Source organism: Lytechinus variegatus, chromosome 2 (genome assembly GCF_018143015.1).
Source record: "Lytechinus variegatus isolate NC3 chromosome 2, Lvar_3.0, whole genome shotgun sequence".
Classification (NCBI taxonomy): domain Eukaryota; kingdom Metazoa; phylum Echinodermata; class Echinoidea; order Temnopleuroida; family Toxopneustidae; genus Lytechinus; species Lytechinus variegatus.
The window spans coordinates 11,965,736-11,985,058 of NC_054741.1; the positions used below are offsets into that span (position 1 = coordinate 11,965,736).

General features: G+C 35.7%; 2 protein-coding genes across 3 annotated transcripts in view; both read left to right on the plus strand.

The window, feature by feature from the left end:
- LOC121407333 (glutathione synthetase-like) overlaps nt 1–1,415 on the plus strand; it is a 27,296-nt gene extending 25,881 nt beyond the window's left edge. For both annotated transcript variants that reach the window (XM_041598370.1, XM_041598371.1), the window contains exon 11: nt 1–1,415. This exon is cut by the window's left edge and continues 492 nt beyond it. The gene's annotated coding sequence lies outside the window, so the exon portion shown is untranslated.
- A 10,590-nt stretch (nt 1,416–12,005) lies between these two features.
- The window catches only part of LOC121407334 (glutathione synthetase-like), a 30,773-nt gene continuing 23,455 nt past the window's right edge, over nt 12,006–19,323 (plus strand). Inside the window, exon 1 of the mRNA XM_041598372.1 lies at nt 12,006–12,554. Within this exon, the coding sequence (XP_041454306.1) occupies nt 12,292–12,554 (263 nt within the window). The 5' untranslated portion in view covers nt 12,006–12,291. The remainder of the gene's footprint in view (nt 12,555–19,323) is intronic.

The window sequence follows — 19,323 nt, forward strand, 5'->3', positions numbered from 1 at the left end:
GCGATTTGGCATAGCTTGAACGCAGCTTGTTGGGACAATGAAAGGACTCTGCACTAATCGTAAGGTGTTCGTACGATTAGTGCAGACCTTCCTTGGGGCATCAAGAGATTGTAATTCTACAGCACCGAGCTCCATCTATAGATCTTGGCACAAAAACGTATGGTATCGTGTAATCTATTCGCAGAGGCTGAGAGAATCGACATTATGTACGATGTATTTACGATCTCCACGCAGCCTTTGTAGGCTATGCCCGCATGCAAGACATCTTTTGATGCTCATAATACGATGTAGACCATCGTCATGTACAATACCACTCGTCGATATGCATTTCAGGAAAATAGATAGACTTATATTTAGAATAATTCAGAGAAAAAAATCATTGCATCGTATGTCAGGGCTATTATAATAAAAAAAACGTTGTGGTGCTACAAACACAGTAAATGCCTTCAGCGCGTATTAAGTCGTCTTTTTTTCAAATCTCCCCTTATAAAAAAAAATAGAGAGCTTACACTAGAACTGCATTGTCCCTTACGGAATATCCCTAATTCTGACGCCGCCGCGGCGAAGATGTAGGAAAAATAATTTATTTCTCAGGCTGAAGAAAATGATTGCATAATTTTGTATAGATCGGTTTGGTTTTGAAAGAAGACGACAACATTATACATGTAAATTTATATGAAAATAAAACGAGTTACAGAAGAATATTACGGCCATCGATTATTGCCATCTATATACGCAAACAAGAAAAAAATATATATATATACCCCTATACTCGTCATATTTTAATACTAAATTAATGTTATACACCTCTTTTTGAAATTTAATACTAATATCTAACAGCATACTCACCAGTGCAATAATATAAGTGAGTTTTAAGAACATTATATTGTCGGCGCGCGGTTGTTATATTTTATTCAAAAATACGTTTTATATGATAAGAATTTCAATTATTTTAATCATGGTAACTTTGATCTATCTCAGGCTATGAATATTATGTCGTGTAACGAATAGTAAAAAAGAGGCAATTAGGCAGATAGATATGAATGAGTATATATTTTTTCTTTACTTCAAGTTAATTAGTCTGAAGCGTAAAATTATGTTGGAAGACGAATAACATTTGTGACAAATAAGTACAGCTTTATGTCCAGAAAGTAAGCCTCTAAATTTTGTGAAATATCCTAATTCTTTGTTTTTTTATTTTTCATAATATAGATTATGATGGATGAGAGAGAAAAAATTCAATGTACAACTTTTCGTGTTGTAAATGTTATCACATTGTTATTTCTTCGAAGTTACGTGTTTCTTATATGCTTTTTGTAACTGCAGAGTAAGTTTACATGATATGCTATTGTTAATCTACATTTAATGTTTAAGACTGTTATTTTCGATTAAAACATGAATCTGTTATACGTTAAGTAGAAATATCAAATAGAAGGCACTTAGGTCCGTATTCTGATCTTAGGGTTAATTTAAAATCTGGTCGCAAACATGAAATATTAAATTTGACAGCAAATTTTGGCGGTCACTTCGGGGGTGATGAAAAGAATAGATTTATTCTCAATTAAAGCTCTGAAAAAAATAGATATAACAAGTGCTATACCATGGTCTTAGTTAATCTGGACTTCAGAATACGGGCCTTGATATGAAGTTTTATTTCATGTTGTATGAACAGAATACTGTACATTTTAAATAGATTTGTTCATCTATTTCATCAGGGACTATTGATTGAATTATGCGGCATGTCATGAAATTAATATTGCACAGACAGTACTATTTATGAGCCCCAAACATCAGCGGGAGTCTGTATTGTGGGATGGCTATAATAGGGGTCGAATAGCCGAGAATAATGTGCCTATCAGGAATGCATAATAGCCTGAAGGACACCGTATATCTTATTCGACTGGTCCACGATCCGATTTGGGAACCAATCGCATTCTGCTCATTTTCTGAAAATGTGATTGAAAAGGATCTTTCATTTGTGGTCGTAATTAACTGAAGCAATACTTATATAACAAGTTTTGATAATTGCAAGCCTTTATATTGGATTCAAGGCCAAATTAGTATCAAATTGTAGCCAGTCGTACGATTGCTATGACGTCATTACGACTAGATATTAAAATTGGCTTTTTTATGTAGTTGTACGATGATTTAGAACATAACACAGTACACTCTAAAAAATGAAGTGCTACTTTAGCTCTTAAAGAGCGTGTATAGTGACTGCACTTCGGAGTGCTGATTTGTCTAGTTGAAATTTGAACGAGAAAAATCAGCACTCAGAAGTGTAGTCACTATACACGCTCTTTAAGAGCTAAATAAGCACTTCATTTTTTAGAGTGTAAGATATTCCATGTCTAAATATCAGCCTCCAGTTATACTACGTTTAAATATTCCAATATCGGGTCGCAGACCAATCGTTAGGTATGTGGTAACCATAGAGATATGGCGGCAACCTTAATATTACTATTGACGTATCATGCTGAAGTACTATTATGTTTTTTGCTACTTGTGTGTGTGCGCGCGCGCATGTGTGTGATTCCCTGCGAGTCTATGTGAGGAAATATCGGTCCCTAAAGGCACATTTGTATTTGCAATACGATATCAGTAGGCCTAAATATTTCATGGAAGATATATTATGTTCCACATACTACATGTAGTATGATTGGCTAAACGTAAATCACGTGGTTAGGCCTAATTGAAGTTTTGCGAGTCGCTGAATTAGGAAGTCAAGTCAAGTCACAGTCATCAAAATTTGGTCATTTCGTTTATTAGTAACGATTACTTACGAGGAAAATATCTTTGAAAGTCAATTATCTAATTTCAGAAAAATGACAATATTTTGCCTTATGTAATGGAAATGTTTTTATACAAACTTTATCCGAAAGAGATCCTTTTCAGCTGTGCCTTTGAAACACAAAATTTGATGTATTTTTGTTTCCGATACGAACAACTTTCATGCTGTTTTTTGTTTTTTTTTAACTCATTTAATGTATCTTTGCTCTGAGTTGTAGGTTAGTGTTATATACCTATCTAAATGTGGTATCACCTGAATTGTATAGCTTAAAATATTGTAGAAATTAAATTACTTTATCATTTTCTTCATTCATTATATAAGCACTATGTGCTTGAAAATACGCAAAATATTAAATGTATATTTTTGTGGTATTTTGAAGTGTTTACATTTTTTTTTGTACAAAGGACTTGGTAAATAAAAACAAAACGATGTGGTGCCTTTTTTATTTACGGGTTTAATGTGTTTTACGTGTCATTTCTTTAGTATACTGTTAGTACCTCGCTGTCTCAGGTCACGTGATCGAATCAATGGTGTAGAGATAAATGCTGGAATAACAAAATTGAAATCCCTTCATAAATCCCTTCATTCTTTCACGACCCTTTTTTCATTTCAAAACCCTTAATAAATCTGTGCGTCTGTGATATTTTGTACTATTCATAACATGATTCGATGGTGTAGAGATCGATAATCGCTGGAATAAAACAATTGGAACCCCATTCATTAATTGGAAAAGAAAATTGGAAAATCTGTACAAAATCCTTCAAGCTCCTTCACGACCTTTGTTTTTTCTTCCCAAAATTACAGATAGCATCTGTAATATTTCGTACTATTCATAACATAATTCTTCATATTTATTCCCATGTTTTTATTAAATCATTCCGTTCATATTCGTTCAAGTAATAAATTTCATCATCCCAAGGTCAAAACACAAATTCTCCTGAATTCATTAGGGCACTATGGCCCACGCATTTAGAATAATCTTTCCGATGAAATTAAGTACTCATCAATCTAAGTTAAAAAGGTATATCAATGAATATGTGAAGTAATTTGTATTTTCTTCCTGCCGAAATTTTTTACGTTTACTGCACCCCTTCTTGTTTGTTTTCTGGTGTTTTTTTATGTTGTGTGTACATTTTTATTCAATGTTTTTATTATATACATGTATAGTAATATATGTCCATTTATATAGCGCAGTTACTATGTGCATATACTCAACTGCGCTTTGATACTTGGTATCATATTATTACCCCGGCTGTAGCTGAGCCGCCATATTAAAAGGCGCTATATAAAGCGTTAAAGGAATAAAGCCTACCGGGTACCCATTCACCTCACGGTCGAGTGCAGCACAATGTGGATAAATCTCTTGCCGAAGGAAATTACGCCATGGCTGGGATTCGAACCCACGACCCTCTTTTTCAAAGTCCGAAGACTAATCCACTGGGCCACAGCGCTCCATATACATTCAATTTGAATTCAATCTATTGGGAACTTCTATTGACAGGGGGTTTTTTTACACACTTTTCTGTAGTTTCCTTTCTTCTCTAATATCATTTATCATTCCTGTACATATTTCATTATTTTATGCTGAGCGAAAATAAATGAATCTGAACCGAACAGAAAAAAATAATTACACAGCAAAAGCTGTAGTGTTGATTGGTGTACAACGAGCACCGCACCAGTCATTTATCTAATATCTTAAATTTCTGGTGCTAGTTCAACACCTTTGGCTGATTCTTTTACACTCTTTAGTGTTATGTCAAATCTCTATGGTGTAACACATCAGGGTGCACTCTAAGAAATGAAGTGCTAATTCAGCTCTTAAAGGTCAAGTCCACCTCAGAAAAATGTTGATTTGAATCAGGAATTTATTCCTTGAAATGCCCCAGCGCTGTAAAAGGCTGCGGGGCTAAAGCCAGGGTAATAATATCCAAGTCCTTTGGAAGCGCATAGAGACGTTATTTATAATGTGTTATGCGCTATACAAGAACTGTCTGTTATTATTACTATTAATAGAGAAAAATCAGACAAGCACAATGCTGAAAATTTCATCAAAATCGGATGTAAAATAAGAAAGTTATGACATTTCAAAGTTTCGCTTATTTTCAACAAAATATTTATATGAACGAGCCAGTTACATCCAAATGAGAGAATCGATGATGTCACTCACTCAATATTTCTTTTGTTTTTTATTGTTTGAATTATACAATATTTCAATTTTTACGAATTTGACGATTAGGACCTCCTTGCCTGACGCACAAAATGTTAAAATAATGGAATTCCACGTGTTCAGGGAGGAATGAAACTTCATTTCACATGAAAATGACGAGAAAATAAAAATATTTCATATAATAAAATACAAAAGAAATAGTGAGTGATGTCATCAACACTCTAAAAAATAAAGTGCTAATTTAGCTCTTAAAGAGCGTGTATAGTGACTGCACTTCGGAGTGCTGATTTGTCTAGTTCAAATTTGAACTAGACAAATCAGCAAAAGAGCGTGTATAGTGACTGCACTTCGGAGTGCTGATTTGTCTAGTTCAAATTTGAACTAGACAAATCAGCACTCCGAAGTGCAGTCACTATACACGCTCTTTAAGAGCTTTGAACTAGACAAATCAGCACTCCGAAGTGCAGTCACTATACACGCTCTTTAAGAGCTAAATTAGCACTTCATTTCTTAGAGTGAACTCTCTCATTTGGATGTAACTGGCTCGTTCATATAACTATTTTGTTGAAAATAAGCGAAACTTTAAAATGCCATAACTTTCTTATTTTACATCCGATTTTGAAGAAATTTTCAGTGTTATGCTTGTTGAATTTTTCTCTTTTTATTCAAATCAAGTTTTTGTTGGGGTGGACTTGTCCTTTAAAGGGCGTAGTGACTGCACTTCGGAGTGCTGATTTGTCTAGTTCAAATTTGAACGAGAAAAATCAGCACTCCGAAGTGCAGTCACTATACACTCTCTTTAAGAGCTGAATTAGCACTTCATTTTGTGTGTGTCCTACCCCAGAGAAGTGATACAACGCCAGATAGGTGTTTATAAAAGACATGCAATTATTATTAAAACAGCATCGCGGCTTGATTCCAAAGTGGTGTTGTTTTAATACTTTTCTGGTTTCAATACTACAGGATTCCGGGCTAGTGGTAAATCAACAACGAAGTTTATCTATAACTACGTATTTATAAGAGCAAGTGTTCCCTCATTCTCAGTTAAAATTTCTACTCTTAAAAAATTTTCAATTTCGCCATTGAAAATAGGAAATCTTGTCGCTAGTTCGCCACGATCCTTCGTGTATAAATAATTCAAACTCTTTAATTACCCCACTTATCAGGAAGCAATATTGTAAAAGTAAACAGTAGAAACCTGAAGAAAGGAGTCATTGACCTGACAATTAAAGGCTATTTCGCAGGTGTCTTTCAGTGTATGATCATATTTGATCTCTGTATAGCCATGGAGTTTGATTATAGTCCCACAAATCAGTCTATAGTCCACACTATTTCCCCTCTGCGTCTTATTTGACATTGTCCCTTAAATAAAATTAATGATTATGCAAACAGAAGTAATTTTGTTTAAGTAATCAAAGCCTCTATTCGAGCCCTTTACTTCTTCGTGATCTTTCATCATCATCATCATCGTCATTATTCATCATCATCTGTATAATCATCATTATAATCATTTATCGTCACTACCACCACCACCACTATCATCATCGTCGTCGTCGTCATCATTTATCATCATCATCATTCATCATCATCGTCATCACCATCATCATTAATCCTCGTCATCACCATCATCATCACCAACACCATCATCAACATCATTATCGTCATCATTCATCATCATCACCATCATCATTAATCCTCGTCATCGCCATCATCATCACCAACACCATCATCAACATCATTATCGTCATCATTCATCATCATTGTCATCATTGCCGCCGTCGTCATCGTCGAACTCCTCCTCTTCTGTCGACCCCTCTCCCTTCCGACTCGCTCTCCCCTTTCAAAGCTTTTGCAGGTCTACAAAATCGTCTGCACTGTATTATACAACTTCTCTATTTGTCTAAGTTCAACTGCGATAAGAAAAATACAGACAAACGAGTCCCAATTGTGTAGGGACATGTGCTGCACTGAATGAGATGGTAGGGAGGGGGGGGGGGGGCTGGACCCCAAGTTCCACAAACAAGAAGGAAAATGAGAAAAGGAAAGTGTAGAAATTATATAATTTTATTGATATTCTGTTAAAATCTACAACTTACATGTTTTTAATTGAATGAATGAACTTATGAATATTTATTTCGCTTCAATTGAGACAACAACAGTAAATCAATGCATTACACGTAAATAACAAAGAACATAAAGTACATAATTACGGAATAATACAAGTCATGTACTCCAATGTTATTGAACATTGGAACATGGATGATATAATATGGTAAATACAAAGGTGTTGACAAGCTTATCTTGTGGGCCAGAGCCAGCGAACCTTGTTGCCTTTGGATAGGCCTCCAAAAGCAACAAGTTTCACTGGCTCTCCGCTTTTTTTTTAATATGCTGTGCCCAAGCATCAATATATTTGGCTCATTATACGCATCTGCTGTCCTGAATAAGAAATAGACGAAGAAGTGATAGAAGTGAAGTTAAACGTACAGAGCAGGGGCACTAGATATCCAATGGATCTCCGGCCCCACACCACCATAGGTAATGTAATGTGTATTGAAAAGAAATATCTGTGATACTTTCATTTTGAAGCCATTCATAACTATTCCATAGTAAGATGTGTGCGGAGATGTAATGATTGCATATAAATTGAGACCAACTTTAGTTTTGTTCTAACTGCATGAATTGTGTAATCCTCACATCCGCACCGACATAGCAACACCTACGTGTTTGGCTTAATGATCCATTGTAAACGCACTGTTATTTTTCCTCGAAAATAAGCCACCCAGTTATGTTACAGTGTTCTGAGGTCGGATTTAGCGAGAGGTTGAAGACTGTTACTATGGTAACTACTTTAAGCGCATAAACCATCGATGTCACAAAAACTGGATAGAGTTACAACCCTCGCTTTCAGTTTTGAGGCCGAGAGTACTCAAAAGGGTCAAGCGCACACAAAGTTCCACACTCCTTTATCTTGCGTACGTGTGTATATGCATTGAGTACTGGCACTTTCCTGTTTGTAGCTTCAAGATCGTGTGTGCGGTAGCATGCACAACGAGCTATATACAATTTTTTATGTCAATGGCATAAACTAACAAACCAGGGGCCACAGAAGTGGGGGGGGGGCTGGGATCCCCATCCCCCACTTTTTTTCCAAAATTGTGTACAGAAACGTAAAAATGACAATAGGTTTGTGCAGGGGCGTAGATAGCGGGGGGGGGGGGGATGGGGGGGATGCATCCCCCTCAGAATTTTAGGTGGGGGGGATGGTGTGTACAATCATCCCCCCAGGTTTCTGTGGGGGAAGAAGCAAAACTATACAGTAATAAAGCAATGAATGCTAGTTAAAATCAATCAATAATAATAGCAGTAATAATCATAACGTACAGCAATCACAAACATGATCAAAATTGGACTTTTATTCAGAGTCAATCATCTTATATGCATTTACAACTTGCAAGTTTTAAGTAATAACAACTGTCTTGCGTCGTCATATACATTTAAGGATCGTTATTCAGAGTTTCACCAAGTACATTTCCTTATAATAATTATGTATTTGCAAAGGAGATAAGTTCAAAATATTTCATTACAGATTTAAGAAAGTGTCGCTTAATCACTCCCTTTCAGAGCAATTGCTTTCATAACACATTAACACTGTTCAAACGAATTAATAAGAAATTACCTATACACATACACTGACCCTTTTCCCTGCTGGCCATGTCCCCAACCCCTACTTTGCAAAGGAAAGGTGAAAATTTTCAGTCTCTAAGGAGCGAATTAGTAAATGAATGATTTTGGAATGAAAGTGCAAATTTTGGATGGCCTCAGTGATCATGGTGATATCCGAGGTTTTTTCACTCAATATTCACTCTTTCATATATTCACTCCTTAAAGAGTGAACTATTTCACTAATTTTTTCAGAGTACTTTGCGCTTTTCAAAGAAGGTAGAATCATCCAATATATAGACATGCCTTAATTCACGAAGGCAGATTGAATCAATCCATGGATAAGATTAATTTATGGTCTAAGATCACAGAACAAGCCTAACTCGACCCTCAGCGTGTTCATTGTCGGACCTTTGACAAAAAACATAATCATCTCGCGCATTTACGCGATAAAAATTATACAGTTTACTTCCGACAACCAGGTGAGGTTTATTTCATTTCCATACTTAATTCAATCAAGCCTTTGTAATCATGGTAATTTTAAACAGAGTGTGCTTATCATTTTAGTGTCCGCATATCTGCACGTGGATAAGAAATATAATGTTGAGCTTTTTTTATTTTACCCCTATTACTATAATTGTAATTGATATTTTTTTTAGTTATTTGGCTGTTTATTTGTTTATTCCTTTAGTTGTTGATTCATTCGTTTGATCATTAACAATATCGCTACTTTTAAAAGAGTATACTACTATACTAGTAAAATAAGGAATACTAGTTATTCTAGATCATGTTTAGCAGGACTGTCATGACCAAGATGATAACTAGACATCCGACAAATGACATTTCTCTTATGATCATCTTTACTCATTGTCATTAATCAAACAAAAGATTACTGCCATGAAAAATGTGCAAGGAAGTTTGTTTATTACTGGATGCCCTGTTTATTGCTGAAAGCAAAGTGATTAAAAGACACACGAGATAATCCATGAGGCAGATCGTGTTACTTTATCTTTAACTCGTCTGCTTTGGCCCATGATATTTTGTTTGTATCGAGTACGTTATCTCCTTCATTCTTTGTATTTATATAATAATATATATATATATATATATATATATATATATATATATATATATATATATATATATATATATATATATATATATATATATATATATATATATAATATAATATATATATATATATATATATATATATATGACCCAGCTAGGGATCATCCCCCAGGTCTAAGGACCTGTCTACGCCACTGGGTTTGTGATTTTTTGCATGGTCAGCCCCATTTTAAAAACCGTTCTGCGGCCCAGGCGGCCGGCCAAACATCGAAACGTATCGACAAAAAGCGAGAAACATTAATATTTGTATAGGCTTATGACTTAATGGGGAATCTAAACCGCATGTGATTGTGAAGATGATTAATCAACCGCGTAGCCAGGATTTCATTTTGGAGGGGGCGGTAAATGCACGCAAAGCGTGCCAACACTTATAGAGCGCGCGAAGCGCGCTCCCTAGGGGGTGGGTGCAGGGAGGGGGAGTTTCCCCCTCCCGCGCGAAGCGCGAAGCTTTTGGTGTTTCATAAATTGAAATGAAAAGGAGCCGTCTCTCTTGTCTCTAGTACCTATATCAGCTCCAATTCACTATATTATGATTTTGAACCTTGTTTTTATGAAACTTGTTTTCAAAAGTGATGGTGAACGCACAAAAAGGAATACAATGGAGGAAATTAAAATGATAACCCCGCGCGGAAGCTAAAGCGTTCTATCAATTTTTTGCCATGAAAAGGGTCCGAGAAAAGGGTTTTCTTAAAGATATATTGAATACTTCCCTTGGAAAGATCATATTAGATTACAAACAATTAAGCAACAGTGCATATCTTTAACTCGCAAAAACAGAGGAGAAGAAGTGTAGATGCCGGGAGGAACTTATTCCTCCCCGCGCAGAGCAATGAAACTCAGAAATTTCAAAGGGCGGACGTTTCATCAAATACAGATATCTCTAATGCCCCATCGGCTCTAATTCAATTGATTTTTAAAGATTATTGAACTTCATTACAATCAAAATAGTGCACAAAAAGTTGAAACTTCTGTGATTTATTGTAGTCATATAAAAAGGATGCCTAATTTCTTTGACGTATCCTGAAGCGCTTCGTTTTGAATTATATATAATAGTGTCATTCAAAATTTAAAACTGAGGGCGCAAAACAGGACAGGAGATGAATGTGCAGGGAAATAAAATGAAGTTTAATAGAATTTGATAAAAATATTGTATTTCTTATTTAATACGACACGATTTTATACCTTCCTCTTTTTGATTTAGAAACCTGTTTCCCCAAAAAAATTATGGGTGTTTAGTAATGAGCTGAAAAGCGGGAAAGTTGACTTTATGGAGGTGACGGCAGAAATTGATATAAGGATCTTACCCACCCGCAGCCGACCCGACCAAAAGTTGCGCGATCAAGTAAAAAAAAGATTAATTCCTATACTAATGTATACATTTGTACTTTAACTGGTAAGAAATACATATAGCTGAGGTGGAAAAACAGGGCCGGAGAAAGGGTGGGGGAACAATGGAGATCTTCAACATTGTCATTTAACCGCGCGCAGCGCGGAAGCAAAATTCATATATAAATTTAGAGCAAGAGACGAAGAGTGAAGGAGTTTCTCTGATGAGAAAAAAATAAGAATAAAAAGGAAAAAAAAACACAAAGCTACCTTTCTTTCCTCCCTTCCCTTCCCTTTTCCTTTTCTCCTCTCTTTTTTTTCCTTTTTTTTCTTTTTGGGGACGTTTTGGGGGGGGCGACCGCCCCCACCGCCCCCCCTGGCTACGCGCCTGGATCATGATTTGAAATAAAAAGAAGAATGAGAGAAGAAAATAGTTGAGAAAAAAATGACGAATTAAGCTGACAATGATAAAAACATAAAAATCATGATGGATCGCAAGCAAATAAATTAAAGCTCACTAAACAAGGGTATTTGTAGTCGTTGAAAGAAAGAAACAGCCAGTGAGTATATCAACCATCGATATAAACTTAGTTGGATAGAGCTGCTACAACGCTCTTTAGAGGCCAAAAAAGTACTCCAAAAGGTCAGGGCGCCCAAAACAAGTTCCACACTACCCTTAAAACACCAGCACTCTTTTCTATTGCGTGTGCGCATGCATGGAGTTTTTCAGTGACTGTGCTCCGTAGGACGCGTTTGTATGGCCCCATATATTGTTAAATGTGTTTGAATAGCTTTTCCTTTGATTCAGGACGTGGATTTCATCCAGCTTATGGATGTCTAAATTCGATCATTTTCCTTTCCTGGGGTTTTGCACACGGCACCTTCCACAAAGTCGCCGTTCTAGAAATCATAAGTTTCAGTGGAACAGTATTCATAGTGCGTATAATATGGAAATGCGTATGCCCTGTTCGTTGGAGACTTTGGGACTTGGTGCAAAGATCATTCTCGATTCGCCAATCACGGCAATAGCGGAGTGTAGTACCGTGTGATCGTGATGGGGGAAAAGTGCACACGGTACATGTATTTGTGCACACGGCCCACTCACCTGTGTCGTCTGCTATCCACAGCGATGCGAGCATAGAGATATATATCCCTATACAGTTCCCATGTCGTATTATGTTTTCCACAGAGGCTTCCTGGAATATCTGCAAAAATGGTCGAATTTCAGCCGGCGATTGAGCTTCCAATATCAAAAGAGAAATTAGAGGAATTAATTGAAGACATGAAGGATCGGGCGTATGCCATGGGGGTACTGTTCCGTCCCTCCAAGCAGACGGTACATGGACCCATTACGCTGCTCCCATCCACCTTCCCAAGACTTCTCTACAACAAAGCAATGCAGTTACAGACCGATATCAATCTTCTTATGCTGGGAATCAGCAAAGACGATGGTTTCCTCAAAGCAGCTCTTAAAAGGTATGTATTTACTAGGAGCTGCAGTGAAGTAATGACCGGAAATTCTTGTTGGGTCAAAACGTCGCGTGTGGGGCAGAGCTGCGAGCGAGCGAAAGAAAAAAAAAATTCTTAGTACAAAAGTCTTATTTCGTGCCAAATTTTGATAAAATAATTATTTAGAATTTTTTTTCCTTTTCTTTCTTTGTCTCCGTTTTTTCTTCATGGTCGTGAACATTTTGAAGGGTCCATGACCCCATGCAGCTTCCCTGTACGCCATGTGGGGAGGTCAGTGTTGTAGTGCCTTGATCATGTTGATGCTCGGTCTTGGCCTTAAGGCCTACATTTTCAAAGCCTTGGCTTTGAGAGGGCCTTGGCCTTGGGGATTTTGAGCCTTGAAATTTCAAGGCATTTTCAAGGCCTTTTCAAGGCATTTTTTGTACTTTCATTTATTTTTATATAAGTAATTATGAATGTTATCATCAATTAGTAACTGTTCTGTATAATCAAGGGCACTACTTCCATGCAGTCAGCAGTAGTAAATGTCCTAGTAGTGCCATAAATTGTGATTATCACCATTATCAAGAATTATCATCATCACATTCATTTATGTGACAAAGAAAACAGTATGATGAAAAATAACATTATTTATTGGTAACGTGTTGTAATCATGACTAATGATGATAATAATGATAGTAATAATCATTGTGATAAAGATTAGAGTGATTTGATGACAGGAATAATTCTGACAGATCTGACAGCTAATTTTGACAACAATTTTCATAAATGATAACAAAGATTTTCCTTGTATTTTATTTTCTTTGGCCAAGAAGAATGTTTTAAGTCTTAATGATATTTTGAAAAGATTTGGTAAACTTGAACGCAAAACTTGAACAAAATCTTGTTCAAGTTTTGAGGGGCCAAGCATGGCATATATATATATGGAGCAAAATTTTCTGCCAAAAAAGTTTAAAGCAATTGAAGTGAGCGAGTGAGTTTTTTTCACTTTCTTACTATAAGAAAAGCTAATTTTGTGATAGATTGTGACAATATGTAAAGAAAATAATATCACACTTACTCCTTTATCTTTCCTTTTTTCCTTTTCTAAGTTTATTCTTGGTGGTAGAACTTCTCTCTTTTTTTGGGGGGGAGGGGTTTCTGATATTTGTAAAGAGGTGAGAAAGTGGGAATATAACTTTATTTTGTTGTTATTCTTTATTCCGATTTTTGAGCTGAAATAAGTGTAGAAGATACATGTAGAAGAAATGAGAATTGAAATTTAAAAGGGGTTGAGCGCAGGAAAAAAACATGAAAATGGATACGAGTCCTAAAAGTGACTCATTTTCAGGTCATCATTTGAAAATTTCAACTTGTGCTCTCTTGCCCCCCCCCCCCCGAAAAAATCCTTGTTGGAATTATGCCCCTTTTCCAAAATCGAAAATGCTCTTTTTTCCAAATGAAATATGCCCTTTTACAATTAAAATAAATACCCTTTTTTATAGTAAATTATAATACATTTTAGGTTCGAAAATCGCCAAATTTTGGATCGCGCTTGCATCATTTATTGTTTAGTACAATATTAATCCTGTTCATGGTTACAAGAAATGTTTAGAATTTTCAGGTTAGAATATCACAAATTTTTGGTTCGCGTTCTGCATCAATTATTGTTAGGTACATGTAAGGTACTTATTCTGTTCCTGTTTACAAAACATTTTTTTAGAATGTCCAATTTTCAGGTTGGAATATCACAAATTTTTGAGCTCGCGCTTTGCCCTCGCATTATTTGATCGGTGAGTTATGTATTATTTATGAGTCACTAAACACGCTTAATGCAGTCTTTATCAGCTTACTTTGCAGACCTGTCAGTATATTAAAAAATTCAGCTCTCGTTTATTTCTTTAGTTAGATACACATCTTTTTCACGATTACAAAAACAGCCCGGAATATATATGTCACAATGTCAAAAGTTTTTGCCTATGATTTGCGCTGGCAACATCTCGCAAGGATGCCCTTTTAAAAGTGATTAGCTCTGTAATTGACCAAACATCGAGTCTTTCAACTTCAGAATTGAATTTTTTTAAACCACTAACTCAAAATATCTATCTCATCAACGATAAATCACTAAAAAATGCTTTAGTCAACTTAATTTCTACAAAATACGCAACTATACTTCACTTAGTTGATAATCTCATTTAGAAAATATCTGTTTGCACCAAATGCCAATTTTGACATGTAAGTGCCCTTTTTGGCTTTAACCCCCCCCCCAAAAAAAAAAAATAATAATTCGTTCTGCCGCCCCTGTCCTAGGGAATGGAGAAAGAAACAAGTTGAGAATGGGCATACCAGGATCAGATGACCGTGGTAGTAATAATTTAGTGCAATGTAAATTGCATAAAAAATAATAAAATATAATAATAATTTGATAATAAAAATAATAATAATTATATGTAAAAAGGTAACTATATTATCATCCTAATATAATGTCTAAATCTGCCATGAAATTATTTTTGTTTTTCGTGTATAAAGGTCAAAATTTTTGCTCGCTCAGTTCGCTCGCTCTCACCTTTTATACTATTGAAAGTTTGAAATGCCCTTGGCCTTGAGGTTTTCAGGCCTTGGGTTTCCATGCCATGGCCTCGGCCTTGGGTATTGAAGCCTTGGCCTTTGGTATTAAAGCCTTGGCCTTGGAGGTTTATGCCTTGACTACAACACTGGGGGAGGTGTACAGTAAATCAATGTGGTCTTTTATAAGGCCAGGAAACCTCCTCCTTTGTCATAAACACGCAATGAATTAATAAATAAACCTTACTGATAATATATAACTCAATGTCCCTAGGGTATAGGCTATATATCTACACACCATCACACGCGACAAGCAGTTATTGCACTCGCTGCTATGCGTTATGGTTGACTTATTTTTGTAACTATCATATTCAAAATTAATTTTATTCAACCTTGTTAAACAAAGGTTGTTCTTGAAATCATGACCAAGAAGTTTATCAGAGGCTTGTAGCAGCAACCAATACATGTAAATTGTTCCTATTTACCAGTGTGATAATGTAATTATTTTGAATGGTATGTTGTATCGTAATGATTTCATTTTGTGTTCGTGATTGTTCAATTCAATTCATTTATTTCACTAGATAAAAATATATACAGGTAGATAAGAAATACATAATGACAAGAACGAACAAAACACAGTAACGAAATGATAATACAGTGTACAAAACAGGCATCGAGTGTGGACTGGCATTAAAGATCTTTCATGGATCTGAGAAGTTCCAGCCCATATGCAGTAAAAAAGAAAGAGAAGGGAAGAACACACATGGATACACATTGTTATGTATATGCCACTGTAAAAACTGTAGTGTTAAAACTTACACCAATTGGTGTTAATAGAGGACCACACCCTGAGGTGTTAAAATTACACCCTAAAGATTGAACATAACACCAAAGAGTGTAAATGTAACAACCAAAGGTGTCGAAATACATAGGTGTAAGACTAACACCACCAATTTAACACCGGTGTAAAATAACTGGTGTGGTCCTCTATGTACACCGGTTACACCATTGTTGTGCATGGACCTGCTGAAAGATTGAACATTCAAATCCCATGCACACTTTCGCAAAAATAAATCTTTACAACTTGAAAGATAACTCGGAAATTTACCAGATATAGCAACAACAATATTAGTAATTCGATTCCAATATATTTATTAATTAATTTATTTTTTTTTCAATTATTTACTTATCTATCATTAGAATTCAGTTTCAATTTGGTTTATTTTCATTTCAACTAAAGTCAATTTAACAGTAGAAGAAATCATTACAAAGATATAAATGAATATACATGTATGTACAGTATGACAATATGACATAGATAAATAAATATTTACAATAAACATTAAACAATAACCATATTAATAATGATATTTACAATGAACTAGATAATCATAATAATAAATGTAGACCATTCATGATAAAGCATTTTGCATAATTTCTTTTATTCATCTTTACTATCTAAATAAATGTTGAGGAAATAGAGGGATCCACTAAAAAGCAGGGCTTGTTGAGCGTGGATTCCTCAAAAAATAAGTTAAAAGACAAGCTTGTAGGTATGAGTGTAAATGCAAGAACGAGAAGAAAAATATCCTTAAATGCTATTGTGATGGATGGAGTACGGAAATGATGGATGGAAGAAGATACAGGTACAAAAGATCAGCAGAAAGTTGTTTTCATCAATGACCTGATTATTATCGTGTTCAACGTTACCATGTTCCTTGACAAAGAACCATCTAAAGATTCGAATCACATGTAACTTTATCAACAAGCCTATCGGTCTATGGTCTGTATTTTTTCAATGATATTTCTTGTCTCAAAACAATTTTCTGTTCTTCCTGTCCAATGTAGTGCTCGTACAGAATTACTGAAAACTTCCGTTTTCGACTTGACATGTGGACACTTGTAGGGGAAAGTAGCTGCAGCATAATTATCAAACTTCATAACAAATCTGTTAATAATTTTGACCTAATAACTGGCCCATTACCTGGAACAAGTAGCGGTCTGCGCACGGCACTACGTGAAGAAAGTGTCGACTAGTAATACCGCCCCTAATGAATATGCATAAGTCCATTTCGGCGCTCGGCCCACTGCACAGCTCTTCGTCTGAATTAGATTCACAATTCTTACCTGTCCGGCCTAGCATGGAAGTTTGGGGGAACACGCAGAATGCAGCTTGGAACTGATAAAATGCAAAAATTATTGATGCAAGTAAACATATGAAGTATGACGTCAAAAAATACCATACAAACGATACCAATATTAGAACACGCAAGATGTGCGTTGGAACCATTCGGGAACCATGCACTGTCTCCAGTGGATAGATCAATGGTTAAAAAATAACAGAGTCACAACAATTTAACCTAAAAGTTCAAATCTGCATTTTCGGTGATACAAAATTTCTATCGCGGTATTGTATTGTTTTGACTACACAATATACTTTCATTGATTAATTACATTTTACCCGTTCCAATCTGCATTTTACAAGTTCCAAAACTTCTATCTTTGTAATGTGTATACTTTTATTGAGTTATTGCATTTTACCTGTTCCAATCTGCATTTTAACTGTTCCAAAATTTCTTTCTTCGTCAAGATAAAACATATCAATTTGTTGTGTACAAAAAACGCTCCTTTTATAAGGCATAGAAATGGGACGTTTAACGCACAGTCACTAATACGCGCCGCTGTCTTCGCATCGTGCAGGCAATCTACGTGTATAGTGGCGGGCTGCTACATTGCGGTGCAGGGGTGTTCAACTTACATATCGTGAGCGCACTCAGCTGCGTGTTTTCACTTCTTCTCCTTTCTCTCCTTTTCTTGTCATTTTTCCTTGCATAACTTGTTTTCATAAATTTCCCTCTCACTTTCCTTGTTTTCTCACTCCCTTCAGTTTTGTAACTCTTCTTGATCACTTGCATTCATTGGCACACCCCCGGTCAAAAATGGTACGGTCCTATCCAACATACACTCAAGTCGTCGCTGTACGAATAATGAAAACGTGCAAAATTCTTCACGCGCTGCGTTGCCTAGCTATGCGTGTGTACTGTGTACACACAATGCCATCGGCTGAACCCGCCAAACTATAGTGACCAATTATTGCAAAAGCTTTTGCAAATGTGAAAAGTGACAGAGGTTTTTTTTATCCAATCAAAATAATTCTTAGGTATTCGCAATCTACAGCATTTTCTGCAAAATGTCTTTTTTTGATAGGGTCTATTGTGACGTATATATTTTTTTACAACAATGTGAAGTCGCACCAAACGTTTCGTTTCCAGCACTTGCCCATTGGCTCATGTACAAATGGATTTCCAAAATCATCAAGAAAGGTTCCAAAAACCTCAAAAGTGACAGAACTTAATTTGACTAAAATTAAATGAAAATCATATCATGTTCAAGGTGAGAATCTGCTCTATTCTATTCTGTTTTGATAGATCACCTTGTTGACGCGTTTGGGAGATATCTTAGCAAATCCGTCAAAAAAGGCGTATTTTTCTATTATTCTCCATAGGGAAATAATTTAACACGCTACGCACTGCAAAAAAGGAGCGCAAACAAATTGATATGTTTTGGAACTTCCAAAATGTAGATTAAAACAGGTAAAATGAAATAACTCAATAAAAGTAATTAGGTAGATTGAAGAATACAATACAAAGAAAGAAATTTTGGAACAAGTAAAATGCAGATTGGAACAGGTAAAATGCAATAACTCAATGAAAGTATATTATGTAGTTTAAGAATACAACACAAATAGAAGTTTTGGAACTTGTAAAATGCAGATTGGAACAGGTAAAATGTAATTAATCAATGAAAGTATATTGTGTAGTCAAAACAATACAATACCGCGATAGAAATTTTGTATCACCGAAAATGCAGATTTGAACTTTTAAGTTATTGTTGTGACTCTGTTATTTTTGAACCATTGATCTATCCACTGGAGACAGTGCATCGTTCCCGAATGGTTCCAACGCACATCTTGCGTGTTCTAATATTGGTATCGTTTGTATGGTATTTTTTGACGTCATACTTCATATGTTTACTTGCATCAATAATTTTTGCATTTTATCAGTTCCAAGCTGCATTCTGCGTGTTCCCGCAAACTTCCATGCTAGGCCGGACAGGTAAGAATTGTGAATCTAATTCAGACGAAGAGCTGTGCAGTGAGCCAAGTGCCGCAATGGACTTATGCATATTCATTAGGGGCGGTATGTACTAGTCGACATTTTCTTCACATAGT